Source organism: Oculina patagonica, chromosome 1, assembly GCF_052425735.1.
Source record: "Oculina patagonica isolate OP01 chromosome 1, crgOcupat, whole genome shotgun sequence".
NCBI classification, from domain to species: domain Eukaryota; kingdom Metazoa; phylum Cnidaria; class Anthozoa; order Scleractinia; family Oculinidae; genus Oculina; species Oculina patagonica.
Window position 1 is genome coordinate 39,665,766 of NC_135758.1, and position 23,576 is coordinate 39,689,341.

A 23,576-nucleotide genomic window follows, 5' to 3' on the forward strand; every position below is an offset into this window, starting at 1 on the left:
ATCATAATAAAAGGATAAAGACAGTAGAACGGCAAAAGTGCACGTGAAAATGAGCTGAACTCAGAAGCCGAGCTGTAAAACCACGTGACCCCCAGCAGACCCCCCTCCCACTACGCATGACCAAAACACCGGTAGGCTGCTGACCAGCATTGTTTTGTGTTTAACTTAGCTTAAATTACGTTCAACCACATTAAAAGGACAAAAAGTAAGGGAAGAGAAGCATGTAACAGCCCAAAGAGCAAGCTGGAATTCAATTTTTTTTTCAAGCCCTGGATTATTTTCTCATTTTTTTCTTGACTGCATAAACAGGATATGCAGATAAATTTATGGGGTTAAATGAACTTGATGTTTCATTTTGTTGATCTAAGGCACTTCTTTCTTGTCCCTCATAGGAAGACATGTTCATCACCATTGTCAGTCCTAAAGAGCCCGACTCATCAGGATTTCTAAGAGGTTCTCTATTTGATAACACTGAAGGATCTTCCTTTGAAATACCTGAACTTACATTCGATGCAGAAGAATTCTTAAAAGTACACAATGAAGCTCTTGCTCTCAGAAGATATGGTGCTTTTTTCCTTGACTACCTGTACACAATGGAAATTGAACCAGAAAGGAATCCAGAAAGTGAGGGGGAAAGTGAAGTGGAAGGGTTAGAGGTTGTGGGGGAAATCCGACTTGTCAAGGAATTGTCTTTCAAAAGGATGATTGTGGGTCCAACACATCTACAGCTCTCGACAAGTATGTTGCACAGAATGGACATGGTTTTGAAATTGTCATTTGAGGATATTGTTCCAAGGAAAGGTGGAGTGTCAGTGAAATAAGAAGCTATAATGATAATAATAATGATAATGATAATGTATTTATATAGCGCATTTTTCATATGTATATGTTCAAATGCGCTTTACACGTACTGTAATTTTACTACACAATTGTAAAGGCCAGACCACAACACCGGGAGCTTCGTGCCCTACTCTTTGCGAATAGTGTGTGGGTTCTTTAACGTCCCCTGTTATAAGACTGAAGATACAGGAGACGGGACCTACGGTTTATTGTCCTTTTCCGAGAAGACTAGAATGTCTAACCATTTGCAGATGAAATTACAAAGGCAGCACATTCCCCAGTTATTTTAAGACCCTGGGTGTTGGTCCGGTCTGGGGTTCGAACCCACGACCTCCCGCACAGCAGTCGGGCGCTCTACCAACTGAGCTAACCAGGCGGCGGTTTGAGCTATGTACTTCATGCTGATTTAGCTCTCAAGAAATCAGTTGAGTAACAAGCTCATTATTTTCTTGACTTGAAACTCACAACTCAAAGCTCAAAATTCTCAACTCAAGACTCAAGACTTGATTCTCAAATTTTTTTTTTGAGAATTTAGGTTTGAATTTTGAGAAACAAGGATTGTGATGCAATAGAATGTCAACTTACAATAGAGTGGTACTGTACATGCATGTGCCTGATTGAATATTGTCAAAGTTTGTAGGGGGACAGACTGTAATATATCTTACTCTTCTCCAAAAATATGCGCTGTAACCATAAGATAATTGTTCATTTTATGGCTTATCATCACCTAGCCTACATACAGCCGTCCCGCTCCCCTAAAAAAATCGGGGAGGGAATGTCTGTGTTATGGCAGCATTTCATCATGTTCCGTGGCAGGTGGTTTTCCCGGAATGTGTGGGAAATGATCTGATTGGCTTTCACTTATTAATACATTATTTTAATTTATTCTGCATATTAATCTCAACTTAATTGGCTCCTTCAATGGATTGGAAGAACCTTGCCCAATCTAAACACAGCCTAATGACCCTAGGTTTAATCCTTCACTGTTTGATCTGGAGTGCAGCACACTAACCATCAGACCACTATTACATTTCAGAGAAATCTGAGCCATTCTATGATGAGTTTATTGAGAAACAACTTCTGGCAGGCAACATTCCCAGCCGTCATCTCGGCATCACCTTGGTGTCTTTCACTGCTACACTGCCAGCTGCTGATCATGGGAAGATGCCGCCAGGCCCCCCTCTGGTTAGCACAAGCAGCAGCACTGAGTTACATGCTGTCTCCTCGCAGCTGTCTTTACAGAGCATTCCAGATGTTAGTACATATAATGTTTTACCTTTTGATACATGATTACTAATAAAAAAACAACTACTGGACTTATGTTTGGGGTACTACATGTATATGTTTAGGTGTGACAGTTCTTATGTGGCAAGGTAAACTGCACATGTTTGTGTGACCATTAGTAAGAGGCCAGTCATATGATATGCTGTACAGCCCAGTCAATGATTTTGAGTAGTCAGCAAGGTGGCTGGAGTAGTAGGCATCAGTGTGTAAAGGCCTTAACATCAATGACTATAGGCCCTTGCGTACTCCTTTTTACTAACAATTTGTTGAATGGGGACTTTAACTTTTCAAAGTAATGAACACATTTACATACTCTATGGAGGGGGGCCTAAGAGTTTGCGGTGATGCGGTTTTGCGTATATTTTTCGTGTGGTTTTGCGGTAATTTTTATTTTAACCTGCGGTATTGCGGTTTTACAAGACTACGCGGACGTGTGCGGTAATTACAAATTTTAGGTCGCTGTAGTCGGTGAGAAAACTGTCAGTGGTTATATGATTCTCTTACGTTTCTACTGGATCCTTTTACATTCGGTTGTTTTGCTTCAGTTAAACAAGCTTGAGCCAAGTGTTTTGTTTTACAGTGTATCAGCTTACACAATCAGGGTTCGTTATTAAGCAAACTTGCCGTGTGGCTTGTAATTGCAGCCTCTTCCAGTTAATATTTGACGTGTTTAACTGTTTTATCCAATGATACGTTGACTTGATGACATTCCAGGCCAGATCTTCGGCTCAGATCCAGTCTTATCTACCCTTGTTGGTTATTTGAACTTGCGGTTTCGGTTTTTTGGTAAAATTTGATGTGGTTTGCGGTTTTGTAGCGTATTTCTGTGCGGTTTTCGGACCCCCCTTACGTCCCCTCTCTATGCAGGGCAGATCTAGGGGAGGGTGTAGGGGATGCACATCCCCAGGGGGGTACTTTGGCTTGTAAATGACGAGGATGATCGAAGGATTTTTTTGGGTTTGCAATTTTCGATCCCGGGATTTTTTTGGGTTGGAAAATTTGCAAGTATTTTTTGGGTGACTTGATTCAAATAGGGGATTTTTTTTTGGGGGTATTAAAAACGAACTTAAGTGCTTTGGCGTGGCCTTGGCGTATTTATGGTATGATGAATAATCAAACTCGAGTGTTATTGCCTCTCCTGGCAATTTAGGGGTAATTTGACAAGGGATTTTTTTTTTTTTTTTTTTTTTTTGGGGGGGGGGGGGGGTTGGTCCAGGGATTTTTTTTGGATAATGTTGGAAGACTTAGGGATTTTTTTGGGTCCTGAGTTTTGCCTTCATTTGATCATCCCCGTCATTTACAAGCCGGAGTACCCCCTGGGTGCACATCCCTTCCTGAGATGACCTACAGGTGCCTTAGTATTTGCTTTTAAATTTTGTTTACATCACCAGTCAGTTACACCATTCCTTAGTAGTGCCCCCCCCCCCCTCCCCTCCTAAGACAAATCCTGAATCTGCCCCTGCATGTGTACAGTATGTTGCTTACACCTGTAGTATAAAAGCCCATGCACATAAGACTGAGAGATCTGGCAAGCTGCTGTGATAGCGTAAATAATGAGTTTTAAACTAACTATAAGGTGTCCTTCTCTTTAGGTTGAAGAAAGTGACTTGGTCCTTCAACCAGTTTGCATTGTTCAGATTAGTAGAGTTGACTTTCAAACCACACAACCAATGTACCCAACAGAGCTCACTAAACTGACCATCTCCAATGCTGAGTATCCTGCTGGCAAAGCAATGCTCTTGTGTGCATACAACGACATGTCTGCCCAGGTTAGTCACCTAGTAAGTGATCCTGGGTCATTAAAAAAGAGGTCCAAAGTTAATTGTTTTTTTTAAATGTGAGTTGGCAAAAGTATGCTAATGGTATTTCATCATTGTTATCTCCAAAGTGGGCAATACACTTGATTTATCTGTTACACCCAACATGGTTAAATTTAAGAAAAATTCAAGCAGGTTTAAAGCTAAAAATCAAGTCATTTTTTTATGTTCCAAACAAAAGCCTTTACTTTTGTCTGAGTAAAGTGCAGTTGTTATTTCAGTCCTGAGCACTGTACATTTAGATGAATAAAGTGAAGTAATATAATATTATTCCTCATAAACCATTGCAGGTTTTTGGCATTCAAGTCAATCTATCCCAGCTTCACTCAGATGCAGCAGAAGTTCCTTTGTTAAACATCATTCAACCATTTAGTGTGGCAGGATCATTAAGAGCTTGTATTTTGCCAGAATCTTGGTAGGTTGGCTTAATTACTGCATTTATGAAAAATTCGATTATAAATTTTTTTTTGTTGTTGTCAGGGGCATAGCGTGCAATTTTGGAGATGTACGCACGACAAGAAACTTTTTGTAAGCGCCGAAGGCGCTTACTACTAGGGGGGTCTGGGGGCATGCTCCCCCAGAAAATTTTGAAATTTAGGGTCTCGGAAATGCCATCTCCTGGTTTTCCTGCGGGGCATTTTCAATAAATAATACGCAGTAAAATGCAGTAGAAGTTGTTTATTTTAACCATTTCTCTAGTGTTTTCTGTAAGCTACAGTGTTACGAAAAGAAAAAACAAGAACAACGCACACAGGTCACGAGCAAATTGCGAGGCGTCGAGCCTTAAGAAGGGCAAACCCTGTTACCACACGTCAATATCCACGTTCTTGTGTTTGTGCATATAAAGGATTGCTAGGGAGCCTTTAAAACCTTTCGTCCGTCATCGTACTTTGCAGAGAAGATTTAAGTTTTTTCATGCTACTGAAGCTACGTTCGGCAGTGGATGTCGACACAGGATAAGTTAACAATGTTACGAGAGCAACATATATACCGAAAAAAATGGGAGTTTGCGTGGTCAAGACTCTCAACCAAAGTCTGCAGCGTCACATTCGGATCCATGCCACTCCATTTGTGCTTCCATCTTGTGACTTCGGTTTTAAAGTCATCCTCAGAGATTCCCATGGTATAGTAACCTCTCCTTCAAGAATACCTGGGTAAACTGGCGAGGCTGACCTTGAGGGAGGGGTACATGAGGCGCTTTGTTCTATTTTTACTTACCACTCAAATGCATCTTGCCATTAATTAGTGGCCAGCACTGAATGATCAATGCTTGGATAAAGGAAATTTAATAAAAAACGCTAGTATAACGTGACAAATATTAAATTATCAGCCAGCAAATTTAATGAGAAAAAACGTTTTTAGGCAATTCAAAAAAAAAAAAAATTCTCAGATGTCAGCTGTACGCACGGGCGTTCGTGCGTATATGGACGCTACGCCCCTGGTTGTAGCAATTTTATGCACGTGTATACTTTAATAGTACTGTACATAGACCTTTGTAGAATCCCATTACTATTAATACTTAGATGTACAATCTCACGCTCTTACTAATAATTTATTTGAAGTAAATAAATTTTATTGCCTAGTATTATAGGCCTGCAATACATACAGAGGGCTATGTAGCTGTTATGGTTTACATGCATTGCATTGCCTGTTAGGCTAGCATTATAACCACGCAATGTGAACAGAGGGCTATGTAGCTGTAGCTCTTTGCATATGCATTGTAGGTCTATCATACTAGAATGATAATAGGCATGCAATATATGCAGAGGGCAATTTAGCTGTTGCTCTTTGTACGCATTGCTTTGCACTAGCATTATAGGCACCCAATATATGCAGAGGGCTATTTCTTAGCTGTTGCTCTTTGCACGCATTGCATCTTAATAGCATTTTACAACTGGTAGGAACGCATTATATGCAAAGGGCTATTTAGCTGTTGTTTTTTGTATGCATTGCAGACCTAAATTTTGCTTTGTGTATCAATAGTACTTTGCACAATGTGATTTTACTTAAACTATCTTGCAGGGGTGGAACTGAGCTCCTCAAGAAAGAGGGTCAACTTGAAGTCCCCAGCTGGAAGATTCTATTAACCAAGCCTCAGTTTGTACTTTTTTCTTGCATTGCTGAGTCTTGGACTAACAGCATGACAAAAACTGGAAAAGTGGCTCCCATTCCAAAAGCAGTCATTGACAGTGTTTTCTATCCAGTTGGTGAGCAGTCAATGATTTCAACTGCTTAGATTAAAAATATTTACAAGATGATTATGGTACAATTTTCACAATGTTTATAAACCTGGTTGTGGAAAGATATTATGAGAGACAAATTTCTTATCTAAAGAACATAACACTGCAGGACAATGACCTGCTCAAAGCCTTAACTTATGGATCTCAAGCTTGACTCCCTAATGATAGGGCCATGTACTGACCTAAACACGAACTTGACAGACTTTGTGTCCAGTGAGTCAGAGTGGTAATTTGATCTTTCATGTATTTATTTCTTCAGATCAAGAAGCAGTCAGTACACAGCCTGAGCTACAATTTAAGGTGTCAAACATTGAGATGCAGTTTTGTGAGACTCCAACTGTGATCGGTGTGAGTGGTTCAGTGGGAGCTGTTGCTGCTTCCCTCAAGTCTACATGTGAGTAATGGACTGCATTCACTGCCCTGTGGGGAAATCCACCCACCTCAGTTCAGTTGCCACTTTTGTCTTTCCAGCTCTGCCACATGTGGAGGTGGAGTTGAAAACTAAACCCCTAAGGGGAATCCTGTAAGAAAAAGTCAGAGATCCTTGTTGTTTTGCTTAGGGGTTCGGATTTTGGTCTTACCCACTTTTAAATTGGTCTTACTGTCCCAGGCAAAACACACAAAGAAGCCATTCACTCAAAGAAATATAGATTATGATAGTCATTTAAATTCTATTTATAGCATTTTGGTGTCTCTTAGTGGTCAAATAAAGCTTGAGCCACGTCCAGATTGGTCTCCTTTAGGGGTGTAATTCAAAATTTCCAACTAGCATCTCTGTCAGTTTCATATGGAGGTTCCCAACCCCTACCACCCTAGTATGCTAAAGTATGCTCCTCTTGGTTGGAATTCAAGTTAATTTTCTTGTTTCAGGTGAGTCTAGCCCTGGCAGTGAAACAACACCTTTAGTTGAAGGTCCGTCAGACACATCTGAAATGTACACAGGAAACCTGTTTAGGTCAACACTTCTGCGGGAGAACATTGTGGAGAGTATAGGACCTGTGTTGAGCTTTACACTACAAGTGCCACAGGCTGCTATCAGGAGTAGTGATCCTGTGACTCAGCCAGGTAAGAGATAAGTTCTATTTGACTGGCTGAGAACGCTTCGCAGGGAAACAAAACACTCATTTCCACGCCTGGGTGCGATGCCAGTCCATTGCAGTTTTCTCTCCTTTCCCTCATCACATCACCAAGTCGCCCTTGCCAATAGTTTGCTAGAATGCATTGATTTGCTTGGGTGAATTGACGTTGACATTACTTGTGCCCTACATAAGAATCGAGTGTAAGGAAATTGATCAGGCTTAAGCATCCAAGCCCTGGATCTTAAGTCAGCTAATGCACTAACACGAGAGCACTTTGCATATCTTTAAATAAACAAACCAACCAACTAAACATTTGGACTACTTTTGACAATTAACTAAAAACTACTCTATTCATATTCTGTTTTTAATTGCTAGGACTGCCAGGTGGTGATCATATGAGTGGCATTATCTTATTCCACTTGAAGGGCATCACACTGTGTCTTGATCCACTGCTGTACAAATGGATATCTTACAAGTCACCTGCACCAAAAGTAACACCCCGACACAAAGCAGAACGAGAGAGGACTAAGTCTACTAAGCACCAGTCCCTCACCAGGACTCCATCAGCCACCACTCCCAGAAAGAAATCATTTGCAAGAGGTAGTGGTACTGCAAATTACTTTCCTGTAAACTTTTACACAGTCTAAAAGACGAGCCTACAAACTATTCTTTGAAATTTGACCAGAAAATATTTTACCAAGTATCTTGCATCTAGTTCTTAACCTCTTGGATGTAAAAAGCTCTGAAATAAATTTAGCAAAATAACTCATATAAAAACTGTATTTTGCTTGATGTTTGCTTGCACTCTTTTAAAATGGCGGGAAAAACGCAAGCTAGTCCACTGCAATCTTTAACTCGGTCAGTGGAATAAATGACTCGTTTATACATGTAATTACTGTTAGTATTTAATCTATCTGTTGTTCTCTTTTTGTTTGCCAGGTTATGGGTCGGTTGCCTCGCCAGCAAAAGAAGAAAAAAATACCACCAACAAAAACGAGAGTCCGACAAAACAGAGCCCACCAAGTGAAAGCACTCAAGAGATGGTAGATGGAAGAAAGATGTTTGAGTCTTGGTTGTTTGACAAACTGCCTTTTATAACAGCCATGGAACTTCAGGTAATTAGGAATCTTTCAATTCCTCTAATAAAAAAAATATCTTAGTTTAGCCCGGTAGTATTTAAAACTAGAAGCTTGTGGGCAGGGGGCCATGTATTCCTGATCAAATTGAATTTTTGTAAAGAAAGGAATACTGAAGTAAACAGAGATAAACTCTCGGAGCAAGGACGAAAACCAACAAAAAACTCAACCCCGATATGGCACCTGGCCAGAATCAAACCCGGGCCACATTGATGGGAGGCGAGTGCTCTTACCACTGTGCCATCCCTGCTCCCCCTTGGTTTACCGGTATTTCCGCTGTTTCACCTTGCCTGTGATTGGTTGCACAAACATCCAGAAATATTTGTAGTTCTCACGGTGTATCAACTTTCACCGTAATTCCCTATACAGGTTGAACTCAAGAGTGTTGCACTGTTCATGCCAGAGAAACACATCATTCACGACATCACAACCAGCGACATCGCTCTAAATTACTCCGTACAATCCTTAAAAACAACCAACAACTCATTCCCACCGACATTGGTTATCTCCCTCCCAAACGTCAAGCTTCACAGTGCGAACCATGAGCCCATGTCAGTCAGGCAAGCTCTACCAGTCAAGATACGCCACAGAGATGCAACGCGACAAGAAACGCTGCCTTGGACATTACAAGCAGAAAATCTTGCGGTGTACTCAGTACACGTGAAGAGGAACTTGTCATTGAATGGAGGGGGTTGTCAACCCGTTGTACATTACTTACTGTCAAAAGTTTCATCAACCGCTGTGCTGGCCTCGGCTCGAACATCATCCGTGCCCAGTTCCCCTCCTTTGGCTCCTCCCCAGTTCCTTAAGCCGAGTAGCGCGGGAGGTCGAAGGGTTTCCACTCTTGGGTTTTGCGTTCACACTGATTTTCAACCTATCGAAGTCAGCTGTTCAAGAAAGCAGGTGAGAATTTGTGGAACCACACTCAATATTTAGACTTAAAATTAGTATTTTCTTAACAACAATATGTCATTTCATGTAACAGCTAAGCGATATTTGTTTTTCACACTTACTTCTTGTAATTGTTACTTTTACAGATGCAGCTTGTTGCCAGCCTGTTAGAGGGTCTCCTCTCAACATGCTTTGCAATCCCGACATCTTCCACTTCCGCTGATGCCACTTCCGGTGTACTGGGTTCCGTTCCTCCGACTCCCGCACCAGATCTTAGACGGACAGTGTCAGTGACGTCATCATCAGGCTTGGATCACGTGGAAAGTGAGATTGCACCATCCGAGAGCGTGTCTTCAACTGCATTCTCACAGATCCAACAGGTGCGGTATTATTTATATCATTTAAAGGGGCTTTGCCATGGATTTTAACAGATTTCTGAACAGCCAAAATTTATGTTTGTGTTGCAGGAAACCTAAAAGTAATGGTACATTTTGTTTTTTAAAAAATATATAAGAGCTCTGAAACTGTTAGCAAACGTCTTTGGGTGCAGATGGCTAGGATGGAAATGAATTGCAACTTGAAAAATTGAGGCTAAAATTTTCAAGTTGTTTCCTTGCGTCTTCAAAAAATCGATATTTATAGCCGTAACTTGATTTCTATTTGTAAATTTAGGTTTAGATGTTCAAAGATAATGTTTTTCATGGGTTAACTTGCCTACCACTAGTGTCAGAACAGTTAAGACCAAAAATCTGCAAAATCCCGCTGACGTAGCCCCTTAAATGTAGCAACGACTGTTTTATTTTTCAGCCGTCCAACTCCATTCGAGTTTCATTGTGGTTGCAATGGACCCTTCCACGCGTAGTCGCCAATCTGTACAGTCGGTCAGCGGTCAGTAACTCGGCTGTGTGCGTAAGTGCGGAGATGGAGGATCTAACTGCTTCCATTGACTACAGTGATACCATGTTACAGATGCAATACAAAGTTGGGGCATTCAATATTTCACACTTCGTACACAGGTAAGAATCTGTTAGACCAGGATTCCTTGTTCATGAATCTTACTTACTTTTGACGTGAAAACGTGTAAAGTTTCCTAAGGCAGCAAAAATTAGAAGAAATCCACATGAAAACAGTGGGAAGGTGTCAAAGGTTTGAAAGAAATTCCTTTTAAACGAGTCTTGTGGTGAATTTTGAGCCACTGCCATCTTTATATAAATGGAAGAAGTGTATAACTGTTAAATACTGATTTGCAACTTTTGAGTGCCTTTTCAAAGGCCATAAACTATTGAAATCTGTGGTCTGTAACTTTTGTGAAACGACCAAAACTACCAAGAACTACCATGTTGCCTAACCTTCCAATAATTACAGCACACGCAGCATTTTCAGTGTGGTTAGAAACAACAGGGACTCAAGTTAGTTGTTTTTTGCAAAAGGATAACTTACTTGAATCCCTGATAATTATTTCCCGTTACTGAATTTAATCTCACTTTTTATTGTTTAGCACCGATGGCTTTTGGGTACGTGGTCGTTTTAATGGAATATTATTCTCATGCAATGACATCATCTCGTCCAAGTCACTCTTCACATCCACGAGGCGTTCGTCCAGCGGTCGCCGCGAGATTCCAGGCCAAGGACCGCATGGTTTTCTCACGGTCATGTACAAACGTTCATGTCTTCACTTGAAAAGGCGCAGGTCGACTTCTGTCGAGAGAGCTGTTAAGGAGGAAGACTACTTCAAAGACCAACACGAGGTCCGTGTCAATATTCAGCCGTTTGATGTCGTGTTGTGGTGCCCAGCTGTCGTTGCGGCTCTAAACACGTTTGACTTAAGCTTGTTAGACCGGTTTAGCTTTTTGTCAGAAAACAAAACAGTCGTGGAAAAGACAGAAAGTATGCATCTTCTAAAGGACGACGAAGGAGTAGAAAAATCTGAGAGTGTGACCGTTAATATCGAACTTCTACCCCTACTGTTTGTAAACATGAGAAATCTGAGGCTGTTTATCCCGACTCTATCAGCCGGCAAAGAGTTAGAAATCTCCCCCGAATCGACAAAGGCTCGTTTTCAAGAGGATATGACTGTTGTACAGCTTTCAACAGTCTGTGCATCTCCGCATCCAGACAATCCAAACTCTAGGACAGTTTTAAATCGCGAGTTTTACGAGAAGTTTCGTAAATTTGGTCGCCACTCTAGGCAAGCTCTGGGTTACGACATTCATGATGTACAGTATCAGATTGACCTGTGCGGCTTTGGCGTGTGGACAGGAAGCTGGGGACAACTGTGTGGGAAACTCAAACACGAGGATGGCCTGGAACGAGTTGGGATTGCTGTGGACCAGAATCCTGCGCTAGAGTGGAACACTCAGATGTGGTAAGTAGTACGAGTGTCGTGCCGCGTAAAAAAACTCCAGAAAATGCTAGATTTCTTGAGCGAAGTCGGAATAATTTTTAAGCAGCAATGGTACGATTTATTAAACTAAGTTATTTTTGCCTTGCGCAAAACGCGCTTTAGTAAGGTAGAAAAGCGTCAAAGCGCATTACGAAGGACGAACTTAGTTTCTTTCTAAATTTCTTTGACTTTTTCTCATATAAATCCAGTAACTTTAATGAAGAGAGAGAAAAAAAAACGTTTCATTTCATAAGAGATAGATCGTGGAAATCTACGGGGTTCTTACCCCTTTCAACATTGTTCACAACTGAGAGCAATAGCAAGAAGGACGATTTTGATTTCCTTCTGCGGTACTTCAATGTTAATATGAATTTTAACTGAGCTTGTCAAAACCGAAAGTGTTTTCCTCTACATTGAGGGAGAAAGGGAAACGCAACCATGAATGCAACTGACTACTCGAAAGTTGTGGTGGACATTAGAAAACTTAGTAATAGACATAGTCCCCAGTGTTGTGGACTGGCCTGTTCACTTGTAATCATGGGTAGGGTGGGTGGGTTGAGATGAATAGACTGATAGTGGCTCCCATAGGCGCCTTTACACCCTTCTCACCCGTGACTTGAATTGAAAAGCGCATTTAAACATTGTTTAAGTACATGGTACATAGAAACACGCTATATAAATGCGTCATCATTCAATGTACAGTATGATCATTACTCACTGCTAACATTTTTTGTTTCAAACTGTTCATCAGGCGTGGCACAGAAGAGGTACACGTCACACCAATCATCTCTGGTTCAGACTTCAGAATCGTGCTTGCGCCCGCGATATCAGTAGAGAAGAATGTGACTGTGAAGGGCTCAACAGTGTCTGAAAATATCCAGGTCTGCGGATGGTCCTTGGAATTCAATGTGGTCACGGACGTTGATTGTTTCCTTAACAAGAAACAGGTACTTTTCTTTGAAATGATATTTCAGAAATTGGCGTGTACAAGAAATATGAGCTCCATTCTAAAGCGTTAGAGGACCCGTTTCGTTTTAGCTGTTGAACGTAACGTAATCAAAGGAAACCCAGCAATAATGGTTTGATTTTCTAGAACAGTATTTAACAAATGACAGACCTACTAGGTGGGGAGAATAAGGTGGATGGAAACGGATTGCATGGAAGACAAGCTTGATTTCAGCCTTGTAGCGTGCCATAACTTGTCACGAATTGTTTAGACTGGGCATTTGCTTCCGTTAAATGGCAGCAAACCCCCAAATGCCCAAAAGCACGTTGTTGTTGAGAATAGACTAGGTCTGGTTCTGAGGAAAAATGCATTATGAGTTCTTTTAATATTTTGCTCCCGCAGTGAATGGATGTTTAATTAAAACAAAGGTTTAGTCTTTTATGAGCTCAAGCTCTATTATTTTAAAATCTTTTAACAATTAGACTACGAGCCCGAGTTTTCTATGAGCAATTATAGTTCACCACTAATTTTTCTCCGATTCTGATTGGTTTAAATTGAACACGTGACGCGATAGTGCCCGTCCGCCGGAGGGCACTATTTTAACAATAGAGTGTTTCTGTCGAGGAACTATCGGCTGATAGTTGCCCCGCGGAAATTTGATGTTCTTAAAACAAATATTAGCCCGAGAAGCGAAGCTTCGAGGGCAAATATGCTAGTTTTAAGAACATCAAATTTCCAAGGGGCAACTATCAGACCGATAGTTCCGAGACAGAAACACTCTATTGTCTTTATTGTTCACCACTAAATTTTCTTCCGCGCGCACATACAAAAACAAGCATCGTAAATTATTTTTATTTTTGGGGATAAAAAAAACTCAATTGAAAGCCGAAATTTGACAAACGAAACAAAACCAGACGAGAAACCCACTAAATTCAGTGAATTTGGTTGGGTTTTTTTGTCTGCAGGCACGCTTGTTTACAAAAAGAGGCACGGGTGCGCTCGGGAGGGCACTATGGGCTGATAGTGCCCTCCGGCGCGAGGGCACTATCGCGTCACGTGTTCAATTTAAACCAATCAGAATCGGAGAACATTTAGTGGTGAACTATAACAGCCCTTATAGTTCACCACTAAATTTTCTCCGATTCTGATTGGTTTAAATTGAACACGTGACGCGATAGTGCCCGCGCGCCGGAGGGCACTATTTAACAATTAGACGGCAAACTCGAGGTTTCTACCGGCTGATAGTTGGAGAGGGGCGAAGCCCCGAGCCAACTATCAAAAGCCGGTAGAAACCGAGAGCGAGCCGTCAAATTGTGTTAGCATAACCCACTGGCCGATCTATTAAACTCAGAATATCACTAGAATTGATTTATTGAAGGTTTTGATTGATAAAATTCAGCGAAGACTAAGCGCGCGCTCCGAGAGCCTTCTACGGATCGATAGTAGGCACCTGTTTAGCCAATCAGATTGCGCGATTACTAATAGTAGGTCAGTGTGGTTATGCTAACAGCCGATAGTTCCTCGACAGAAACACTCTATTGTTAAAATAGTGCCCTCCCGTAAAAAATGCCCGGATCGATAGTGCCCGCCCGTGACTGTTTTTTGTAAACAAGCTGCCTGCAGACAAAAAAAACCCAACCAAATTTACTGCATTTAGTGGGTTTCTCGTCTGGTTTTGTTTCGTTTGTTAAATTTCGGCTTTCAATTGAGTTTTTTATCCTCAGAAGTAAAAAAAATTCACGATGCGTGTTTTTGTATGTGCGCGCGGAAGAAAATTTAGTGGGGAGCAATAAAGACAATTAGGTGTTTCTGTCTCGGAACTATCGGTCTGATAGTTGCCCCTTGAAATTTGATGTTCTTAAAACTAGCATATTTGCCCTCGAAGCTTCGCTTCTCGGGCTAATATTTGTTTTAAGAACATCAAATTTCCGCGGGGCAACTATCAGCCGATAGTTCCTCGACAGAAACACTCTATTGTTAAAATAGTAGGCACCTGGGTAGCCAATTAGATTGCGCGATTACCAATAGTAGGTCAGTGTGGTTATGCTAACGGCGAATAGAAAACAGTGAGAGAACCAATCAGATTCGCGGATTTCCAATAGAACACAGCTGAGTTTCTACTAAATGAATTTAAACTGTGTGTACTGGTTAACTTGTGTGTGGTTAACGTTTAGATGAGAATTAAAGATTGATTTCATGGAAGAAGAAGTTTCGACGCGATTTTGAGTTGACCTTGAAAATTTCCTTAACTTTTTTTTTACAGATTCAGCTTCTACAGACTTTATCAGCAGAGAACCTGAAGGTCCTGTCTACTTGCTCTTTGAGTGTGTCTCCAAAAGAGATCGCCAAAACGCCATCCGATTCGTCCGTTGCCCTTAGCCCAGACGACGTTTTCCGAGAACGTCTTGATAGAATTGATAGTGGATTTGAGAGCGGGCGCACCAATCTCACTGCTAAATTCAGCAAAGGTACTGGTGGCATTTCAAGTACCAGTCGACAAAGGACTCATCACAACGTAGAGAAAGCACCGGATGTTGAAAATGAAGTTCCCTGGGAGGTTTTTCTTACCGGTAGGAAACTTACAGCTGCCGTTTACAGCCGGATTCCCCTGGACGAGAAACCTGCGGAGAGAGAATTGCCATCGAAGCCAAATTTGCCTGGAAGAGGCAGATCCAAGCAGATTAAACCTGTTTTGCGAGTTGAACTGGTTCATCCTGCTCTCATTGTGAACACTCAGTCCAGCGGTCCGCGGATTCAAGTGTCTTGTTTTGACGTCAACGTTGCTGGAGCTGCTCCTACGAACGGTAATGACATTGACTTACGTGTTGTTAGCAAATAGGTTAAACCAACAATATCCAGAGATAATATTTAACAATTATTTCATGAGCCCACGTTGGATATGAGATGGTAAATTACGCGCCCCGTTGGCTATAACTATCATATCCAACAAGCTCGAGTGGAAAATTGTTGGATTAAAAACACCCAATGACTTGCAATATTTGAGCTCCCCAGCTGTTCTCGCTGACGCGTGCAGCTACCACATTTGTGGTCCATGGTATATATACACTATATACCATGGCCTGTAACCAATCGAAACTCAGGAATTGCAATATACTGTGGCTAGTCTTGAATAATAACCGATATCTCATAATTGTTCTTCAGCAGGTTCTATATTCAAGCCTCTTCCCGATCCACCAGATTACACGGTTGATTGGTTCAAGAGTGGGGCTGGTGTCCCTGATCCTCACAGTGGTATTCTGCCATCACTGGTGACTGTCGACATCACAGACTTCTTGTCTGGTCCGGGTAAATAACTTCTTACTGTCGTAGGATTTACACAAATAGCACTACTTTATATGCTTATGGTAACGGATACATACTCCGTGGTGAATCCTTATTCCAAAATTCTCTTCAATTTGGCGCTTTGGACCATCCGAGATTAATTTTCTTTGGGCCCAACCACAGGCAGGAACCTTTCAAAATAGCGTGATTTAATCCCATTAATGTTTTGCTCATCTTTTCGTCTCTTGTCTTGAACAACACATTAAAGACACTACTTTACCGTAAACTGTTCTTTACCTTTCAGCTGAAGTGTCTGTAGAACTGGGTAGAGCTGTTCACATGAACTTTAATCTCGAGAACATAGAAGGGCTTACAGAATTCATAGACGGCCTGGTGCTTCCTGGTGAGGAAGACTTGGGAGCCAAGGGCTGTCAGACAGGAAGGAATCTACTCCTGCGGTCCTTTAATTTGTGTACATCGGACGTGTTTATCCAGCTGGAGGCCCCTCCTGTTCTGGGTCAACCCAAACTGCTTGGCAGTGTGCTCGGAATTGAGGCAAACGCGTCTCTGAAATCAGATCTGCAAGGTATGTGATTAAATTATTTGTGTGTTGTGGCAAATTTGCAGTGAATTTCGAAAAATTGAGACTAGTTTTTAACACCGGGCGATTGTTTGGGTTGTTGGCATGAGCTATGATTGGTCAACTGTTCGAAAGGCATTGTTCGCTTACATTAGAACGCCGCGAAAAAAAGGAAAGCCTGATCGCAGGTTACACTTATATATTCTACATTACCCTCGTTTGAAGAAGATCAACGGAGTCCTAATTTATCTCTATCCTTTAATTTCTTAGGCAACTTAAAGAGAGTGGACACAAGATTGCAATTACATGGTGTAGGTTTAGCTACCTCCGTTTATGAACGATGCCGTTCGCTAATTCATCCATTCAGCTGCTCGATCGATTTGGAGACGGTCTGGGCCCCACACAGTCGAGACCTGTATGTGCAGAGGTGTGTAACATTGAATGTCATTGATAGTTCGTTTTCCGTGTTGGACTTAAGAGAGTACGAACCCTGTTTTAACGTTCGTTTCTCGTTGGATTAAAAGAGTCTAAAATTTCTTCCTTCCATCTCTTGTTAGTGGCTGCGGCCTTCCTCAGTTATACGCAGTCGTTGAAGCTGGCTATGTACAGATCGATGTCGGCCAAGAACACGTGACTTGCCTCAGTCTCCTCGCTGATCTAGTTCAGCAGTTTTCCAGTCCACCCACTGTAGTGAAACAAGCTGCGGAAACTAGTACAGAGAACAGTGATCATGCGCAAGAGGTGCCTGAGCCGGTTGTGCTATATCAGTCCTTTGATGATATTCGAGCCGGCTGCTTTAGATATGTCACTGCTTCAGGTAAGGAAAATGAAAATGATTTGTCAGTAGCCAAGCATAGAACAGTATTTTAAAACTGTTTATGGCTTAGAGAATGACTTTTTCTTCTGTTTCTAGAAAAAAACCCTGCAAAATCTGGAGTTTGCTTTTTCATTTCCTGAACGCAACTTGTATCGTTAATATAACTTTAATGCTAAAACAATTTTCTGTTTTTGCTGTATCAGGAATGTTGTTACAGTAACCCTGTTTGACACAGTGCGTGACCTAACGTGACCAAACGTGACCTAGCGTGACATAGTCCGTTAACTTTAGAATGTCCTTAGGAATCTATGTTGTGTTTCAGGAGAGTTAGATCTGCATCACCCAGAGCCCTGGGAAGTGGTATTTACGTCAGACTACAGTGACAGACCTCCAACCATGACTTGGAGGTACCCTGAGCCGCGAGCACTGTCAGCGGTTGATCTTGTACCACTGCCTTTGTCAACACCTGTTCTGGTCAACACGCTGAATATGGGAGACGAGTACCAGGTATGGCGTCACGTGACATGCTCTTTCTGTGTACAAGTGTACATCGTGCAAGAAATAATTATATTGAAGTGCATCCATTTCCCATGCTAGACCTGTTTAAAGACGAAATTTCTTTGTCGTTCGTTCTTTCGTTCGTTCGTCTACAATGAGGATGGTTTGCAAAGGGAGGCATACTCCCATCACTGCAAAACGTTGGTTTGTTCGTTCGTTCGTTCGTTCGTTCCTCCCTTCGTGTGCGCTTTCGTTCGTTTGCTCGCTCGCTTGATTGTTAGCTCCTTTCGTTACCTTGTTCTATCGTGTGCTCGTTCGTTCGTTCGTTCGTTCATTCTTTTTTCGTTTTCTCGCTCGTTCGTTTGTTTGCTCGTTTCAAAGCGAAACAGAATCGCGTTGAAAGGTTGTTAGAAAAAAGTTAATTGTCAATTCACAGTTCAGTGTCTGTGACAAATCAAATCACTCATTCTTTTGGAGACAAAAAGCAAAACAAACAAACAACAACAACAACAAACATTTTAATAACCAGTTTTTATATAGGTGCCGTGTGTTCTTCGTTATTGGGATCCGACTCAGAAATGTTACATTACCTACAAAGACTTTAACCTGTCAGAGAATAACGCTACCTCCATTGCACTTCCTGACCCGTCCACTGCTCATCCGTCCGAGGTGATCGTCGCCGCAGAGTGGCAGATGGTGGTTGATGTGACTGTTGATATTGATTACCCAGATGACGGAAGGTTAGTTACAGCGTTTTGCCATTAGGTTTTGTGTGAGCAACGCAGCCAGAACATATGTTGTTGTTTTAAATGTGAGGTATTTTATGTTACAACTTACCTTTTGTTCAGGAGAGCGTGACACTTACGTGACTTTATCGTGACGTTTTGTTTAATGTCGTTTTAAATGAGTGACAGATGTCAAGGGAAGGTTCGCGCGGTTTTGACGAGTTTTTCACGAGGTTGGAGTTTCGGAGCCATGTTGTATATGTTTTTGACCGATTAAAAGTTGTGTTTATTTCCATCGTCGCAAAATGCCTTTCCATCGTCGCAACACCTTTTCTGATAAAGCTACCTGCCATTCTTAAACCATTTTAGGTGGTAAATGATCACGAACAAGGGTTATTTCACCCGTTTTTTTAGTCGACGCCAGTATACCATACGCTTATGAGATAGTGTTCCGATGTATGATTTTTTAACTAAGTCCGGTAAAAGAGACGTTTTAACGTTGATGCATTTCGCTACAGCCGTAAAATTATCCTCCAGTCACTGAAAGTGGCTTTCTCGTAATTCAAATAACACGTCTTCTACATTCATTAGTTCGACAACTTTTACTTCTATGTTTTCTACTGTTGTTGTTATTTATTTGTAGCTATGTTGACGATGATGACACAAGCTTTTCTTACGCCTCTCCATACCGATCTATGTTTAGCGCAGCCTCACTCGCAGCATCTGTTAAGGTTAACTCAGTCGTGCGACCCTCCCTTAACCCCGCTCTGTCAGCTCAGCTCAATATCAGCATGTTACAAGTCAAGTTTACCAACCATCTGCACGCCATTGGCCAAGGTAAGCTGGATTGCAATATACTTTTCCCTGTTGGTTTTCTCCGACAAGGACGTGCAAAAGAGGAAACTTTCAACTTTGCCACTGACAAGAAGAGAAATTCGTTCCCTATCTTTGAATGAAGGATTAACTTAAAAAAATCGAGAATGGACAAAGAAACATGGGAGACATATTCTTATGGTAAAAACTTATGAATATTTTTTGTTTTTCGGTGACGCTACTTTGAAAGATGGATAAAACAAACCCAGTGTGTAACTTCTGGAAGCGTTGATTAAGACACCATCCATCCGGCACAGAAATGTAACGTAGGATACAGCAACGGAGAGTCAACTTAACTCTACCATACAGAATTAGAAGTTGACATGGGTTCAGGTGTCATTACAATTTTTCAGTATTGCGAACTTCTTAACTAGTGTTAGACTTAAACTCAAGTGACAAAATTTTGTGAGTTCACGATTTTAAGAGTTGGTTCTTGCTTATATTTACAGCTATTCCCCAGCACCTTGTTGGATTTACCATAGACCCCTCCCTGCCAACGGACCAAGAATTCTTGTTACTGACTGTTGAGGGGCTCAGTGCTGTCATCAAGGATGTGGGAGGGGAGAGAGGGTTTCTACATGTACAGACTGAATGGAACTGCCACGCACAGGTGCTGGATTACGGGGACCTAACGTACAAGCCTCTCCTGAGTCCGTTTGATGTGGGCCTCACTGTGGCTCTGTATCATGAAGGAAGAGTAAGTTAGTCGTACATTAGCAGAAACCCATAAGGGTTGAAACGTGTAACGTGCGCGCACAGCGTTTGAATATTCATTTTGCTAAGTACCATATTTGGAAACACGAAGAATTTGTACGTGAAAGCTATACACTTGATGACACACGCAACATAATTTTTGGTTTTGCGGTCAGTTGCTTGAATTTCGACCTAAACGCCGTAAATTTCTTACAGAAACTAAAGAAATTCATTCAGCGTATCCAAGTGATGTTCTCCAGACTACTTAACGACGATAAAACAGGAGAATTTAACCAATTCAACTTTATTCAACCAAGCTTGTTCAAAAACAAGATTACGCCATCGAGCGCGAGCTAGCGCGCGCTGTAAATTTAATGGTTAGTTTTTTTAATAGAAACGAATGTGCAAACGCTTTGTACAATGCGAATCATAGGGAGTTACACGTTAAACACAGTTCATCCCATTACAGTAGAGGGATCATAATGGGGGAAATCCTCTTTCCCTCTCCAATTCTGTGAATAGCTAATTCATGTATTTAGGGTCTATTTTTTGTTTGTTAGGTGAGGGAACACTGTTTCGGTCTGTTCTCTTATGGGTTTCTGACATTAGTTAAAAGAAAGGAAGAAAAAAAGGAATCTGTAGTTTTATGGACAAAACTTCATCGACGAATGGAAGCCATGTTGGTGAAATTTCTTGTCATTACTAATCGCAAGTGATGCTACACTGTTTTGTTCTTCTTTACCACTGCCTCCTCATTTGTAGAGAACTGGTCTGTAAAATAAATCATTATTTTTGGCCACTCTGTGATCTAAGGTAAATTTTTGCGCTTTTAAAATGACGCTGAAATCGACCTGAGTGCCCTTAAACTTTCACTGTTTGACAAACTTAAAATCGCGAAGCTCACGTTTCCAAATTTGTCCATATTGTAATCCATTTCCATCCTCGCCTTCGTTAGTCATCCTCACTTCCTATTGGGTTCCTGTCATTAGTCGAGCACTGTTCTACAAAATTGAACAATAATGTTTCGTTATCTTGTGATTTAGGTATGTTTTTGATGTCGTTTCAGTAATGTCAAAGATCGATGCCTTTGATCTGAATTTTTTGATATGCTTCTGATTAATGATGCTACGTACGCTTTCACATTTTTCCCACAGATTAAGCCACCTGAAGTCAAAGATGCCCCCACGGGTCCCCCGGTATGGCTCGATGTTAGTCTGGAGGCGGGAACAGTTTTGACACATGTCAGTCAAACCACGATTCACACAATCGCACTCTCCGCCATGGCCTGGGGTCAAACTGGGCTGAGTGAAGCTAAGAGGGTTATTTTTAACCATTACATCATCTGCAATGACACACATGAAGCTTTGAGACTTGGTCAGGTGAGCGAGTTAGGAAGTAGTACTACTTATAATGCCCATATGTTTTAATTTTTTCTCTCAGTGTTGGGGACTCGCGACAGCTGTGGTACAAATCCAGCAAGCGGTTAGGGTGAAAGACTTGAAACCGGGACCGTACCAGCGCTGTAGCCACCTCATAGAAACAGTTTTGATAATATGGTATGACCAGGAACCCACAGTCTGTACGTTAAGTTTTAATTGCCTTTCCCACCCCTCCCCTAGGTGGACACTGATGAGTCGTTGCTGCTTGGTAGCCGTCAGGTGCATGCGTACAGCTGGAGAACGCCTCATACAGTCAAAGCCTCTCCCAGGCTACACGTGTGCATCGAGACCGAGGGAGACTGGCGCTGGTCTGAGCCGTTTGATATTGACACTGTTGGTGTGTTTAGTCGAACAATTCATCACCGACTTCATAGCGCTACTCTGTTTATAGAGGTCAAACAGCTCTCTGGCATGCAGAAGCAGGTAAGCCTAAAACACTTCGAAACTTTTTTTTTGTTAGAAATCCGTAGACCTGCGTGTAAAGTCAGGAGAGGAGAACTAATTTTTCAAGTTACATTTTGACGGGCCGTGGGATGCTAAGGGTTTCCTAAGTAAAATCAAAGGCTCTTCGAGCAACCTCATGGTAATTTGGTAATTCGATGAAGTGCCGACCTTCGCATTTTTTTCTAAATAAGTGTCCAATAAAGTAATTCAATCTCATTTTATTTGCGTTTGAATGTTTTATTTTTCCACATGAGTTGCGTCATTGATGGTTCGTGCTCTCAGGTTTCGTAGCGCTATTCAGTTTTCACCACAAAAATATTTACCGGTTAGTGTATTACCTTTGATCCTTTTTAGCGTTAATTTGTTTTGTTTTGTGAATATCTATACTTTTCTGTCAGCACGTATAGCGTTATTTTTGAGCAGCGGATAAAATTCGAGAGAAAGATACGCCTGAGCACTTCGTGTTTCTGCTCGACTCAAAAAGATGAAAAACAGATGACGTGACACGAGGTGACGTCACGCGAAACAGAAACGTGCTGTGGATTCAAGCTGTGGATGTGGTGTTAACTACAACACGTCACATGGCGAGCGTAATAATTTTTTAACCGTAACTACGTGTAACTCACAGCTGCTATCAGCAATGTCACAATTTCACTTAAATTGCCTTTCAATGTTTTCTTGCGTGAATGGGTCATTGATAGTTTTTTTTCTTCAAATAAGCGTTCAATAATGTGCCTTTGAATGTTTTATTTTTCCATGGGAATTGTGTCATTGATGGTTCGTGCTCTCAGGCTTCGTAGCGCGAATTCTATTTCATCACAAAAGTGTAACCTTTGATCCATTTAGCATTAGGTAAATTTGTTTTGTGGATATGTTTACTTTTCTGTCAGCACGTATAGCGTTATTTTGAGCAGCGAATAAAACTTGAGAAAGATGCGCGTTTCTGCACGACTCAAAAAGATGAAAAACGGATGACGTGACACGAAGATAATGTGACGCGAAACAAAATCGTGCAGCATGAATGTTGTGTTTACAATAAAGACGCGGTAACTGCATGTAGCTTATAGCTGCTATCAGTTATGTCACAATCTCACTTCATTTGCGTTTGAATGTTTTCTTAGGTGAATGGGTCATTGATAGAGTATGCTCTACGGCTTCGTAGAGCGAATTCTATTCTCTTTTATCACCAGAGGATGTGTAATTGATCCTCTTTCGATTTGTTTTGTAAAAATTCAACCTTGTTCCCTGAAAGAGAGAGACCCTGGGAATGAGGTTATAGGATAATTTGTTTTTGATTGACATGTGCTGAATGGCGTTTTAAACAACCTTTCTGTCAGCACGTTAATGCATGAATTAATTGCGTTTTAATATCAGAATGGAGTGACGGAAACACGTCACTTCAAGTTCGCGAATCATCACTACACCTCATTACCATTCGGTAAAAATAGGGCCCCAATGGGTCCATGTGTTTTGCTGCTAGAGCAAAGTCTTAGGGAACATGTTGATGAAAGACAAGGGAGTCGAGATTGAAATCCAACGTCTTTTATTGTCTGTCACTTGTGTGCAGGTTAATAATTGCACCATATTGTAGTCACTTTGTGTTAATTCA

The 23,576-nt window shown here is 41.4% G+C and overlaps 1 protein-coding gene and 1 non-coding gene across 3 annotated transcripts in view; one reads left to right on the plus strand and one right to left on the minus strand.

The window, feature by feature from the left end:
- Window positions 1–23,576, plus strand: part of LOC144630629 (intermembrane lipid transfer protein VPS13B-like) — a 36,270-nt gene that overhangs the window by 2,249 nt on the left and 10,445 nt on the right. The window contains exons 3-27 of one of the 2 annotated variants that reach the window (XM_078489007.1): window positions 393–801; window positions 1,877–2,094; window positions 3,717–3,893; window positions 4,232–4,356; window positions 5,964–6,148; window positions 6,441–6,575; window positions 7,052–7,246; window positions 7,636–7,860; window positions 8,200–8,375; window positions 8,766–9,299; window positions 9,434–9,667; window positions 10,095–10,303; window positions 10,786–11,652; window positions 12,422–12,617; window positions 14,880–15,420; window positions 15,779–15,922; window positions 16,203–16,484; window positions 16,749–16,905; window positions 17,036–17,295; window positions 17,618–17,802; window positions 18,334–18,533; window positions 19,162–19,355; window positions 19,841–20,088; window positions 21,239–21,463; window positions 21,704–21,946. In XM_078489007.1, coding sequence (XP_078345133.1) covers window positions 393–801; window positions 1,877–2,094; window positions 3,717–3,893; window positions 4,232–4,356; window positions 5,964–6,148; window positions 6,441–6,575; window positions 7,052–7,246; window positions 7,636–7,860; window positions 8,200–8,375; window positions 8,766–9,299; window positions 9,434–9,667; window positions 10,095–10,303; window positions 10,786–11,652; window positions 12,422–12,617; window positions 14,880–15,420; window positions 15,779–15,922; window positions 16,203–16,484; window positions 16,749–16,905; window positions 17,036–17,295; window positions 17,618–17,802; window positions 18,334–18,533; window positions 19,162–19,355; window positions 19,841–20,088; window positions 21,239–21,463; window positions 21,704–21,946 — 6,564 coding nt within the window. The remainder of the gene's footprint in view (window positions 1–392; window positions 802–1,876; window positions 2,095–3,716; window positions 3,894–4,231; window positions 4,357–5,963; window positions 6,149–6,440; window positions 6,576–7,051; window positions 7,247–7,635; window positions 7,861–8,199; window positions 8,376–8,765; window positions 9,300–9,433; window positions 9,668–10,094; window positions 10,304–10,785; window positions 11,653–12,421; window positions 12,618–14,879; window positions 15,421–15,778; window positions 15,923–16,202; window positions 16,485–16,748; window positions 16,906–17,035; window positions 17,296–17,617; window positions 17,803–18,333; window positions 18,534–19,161; window positions 19,356–19,840; window positions 20,089–21,238; window positions 21,464–21,703; window positions 21,947–23,576) is intronic. The other variant, XM_078489012.1, reaches the window with a different exon arrangement.
- Trnas-gcu (transfer RNA serine (anticodon GCU)) lies at window positions 1,144–1,216 on the minus strand. Its single transcript has one exon. It is a non-coding gene; the product is annotated as a tRNA-Ser (tRNA).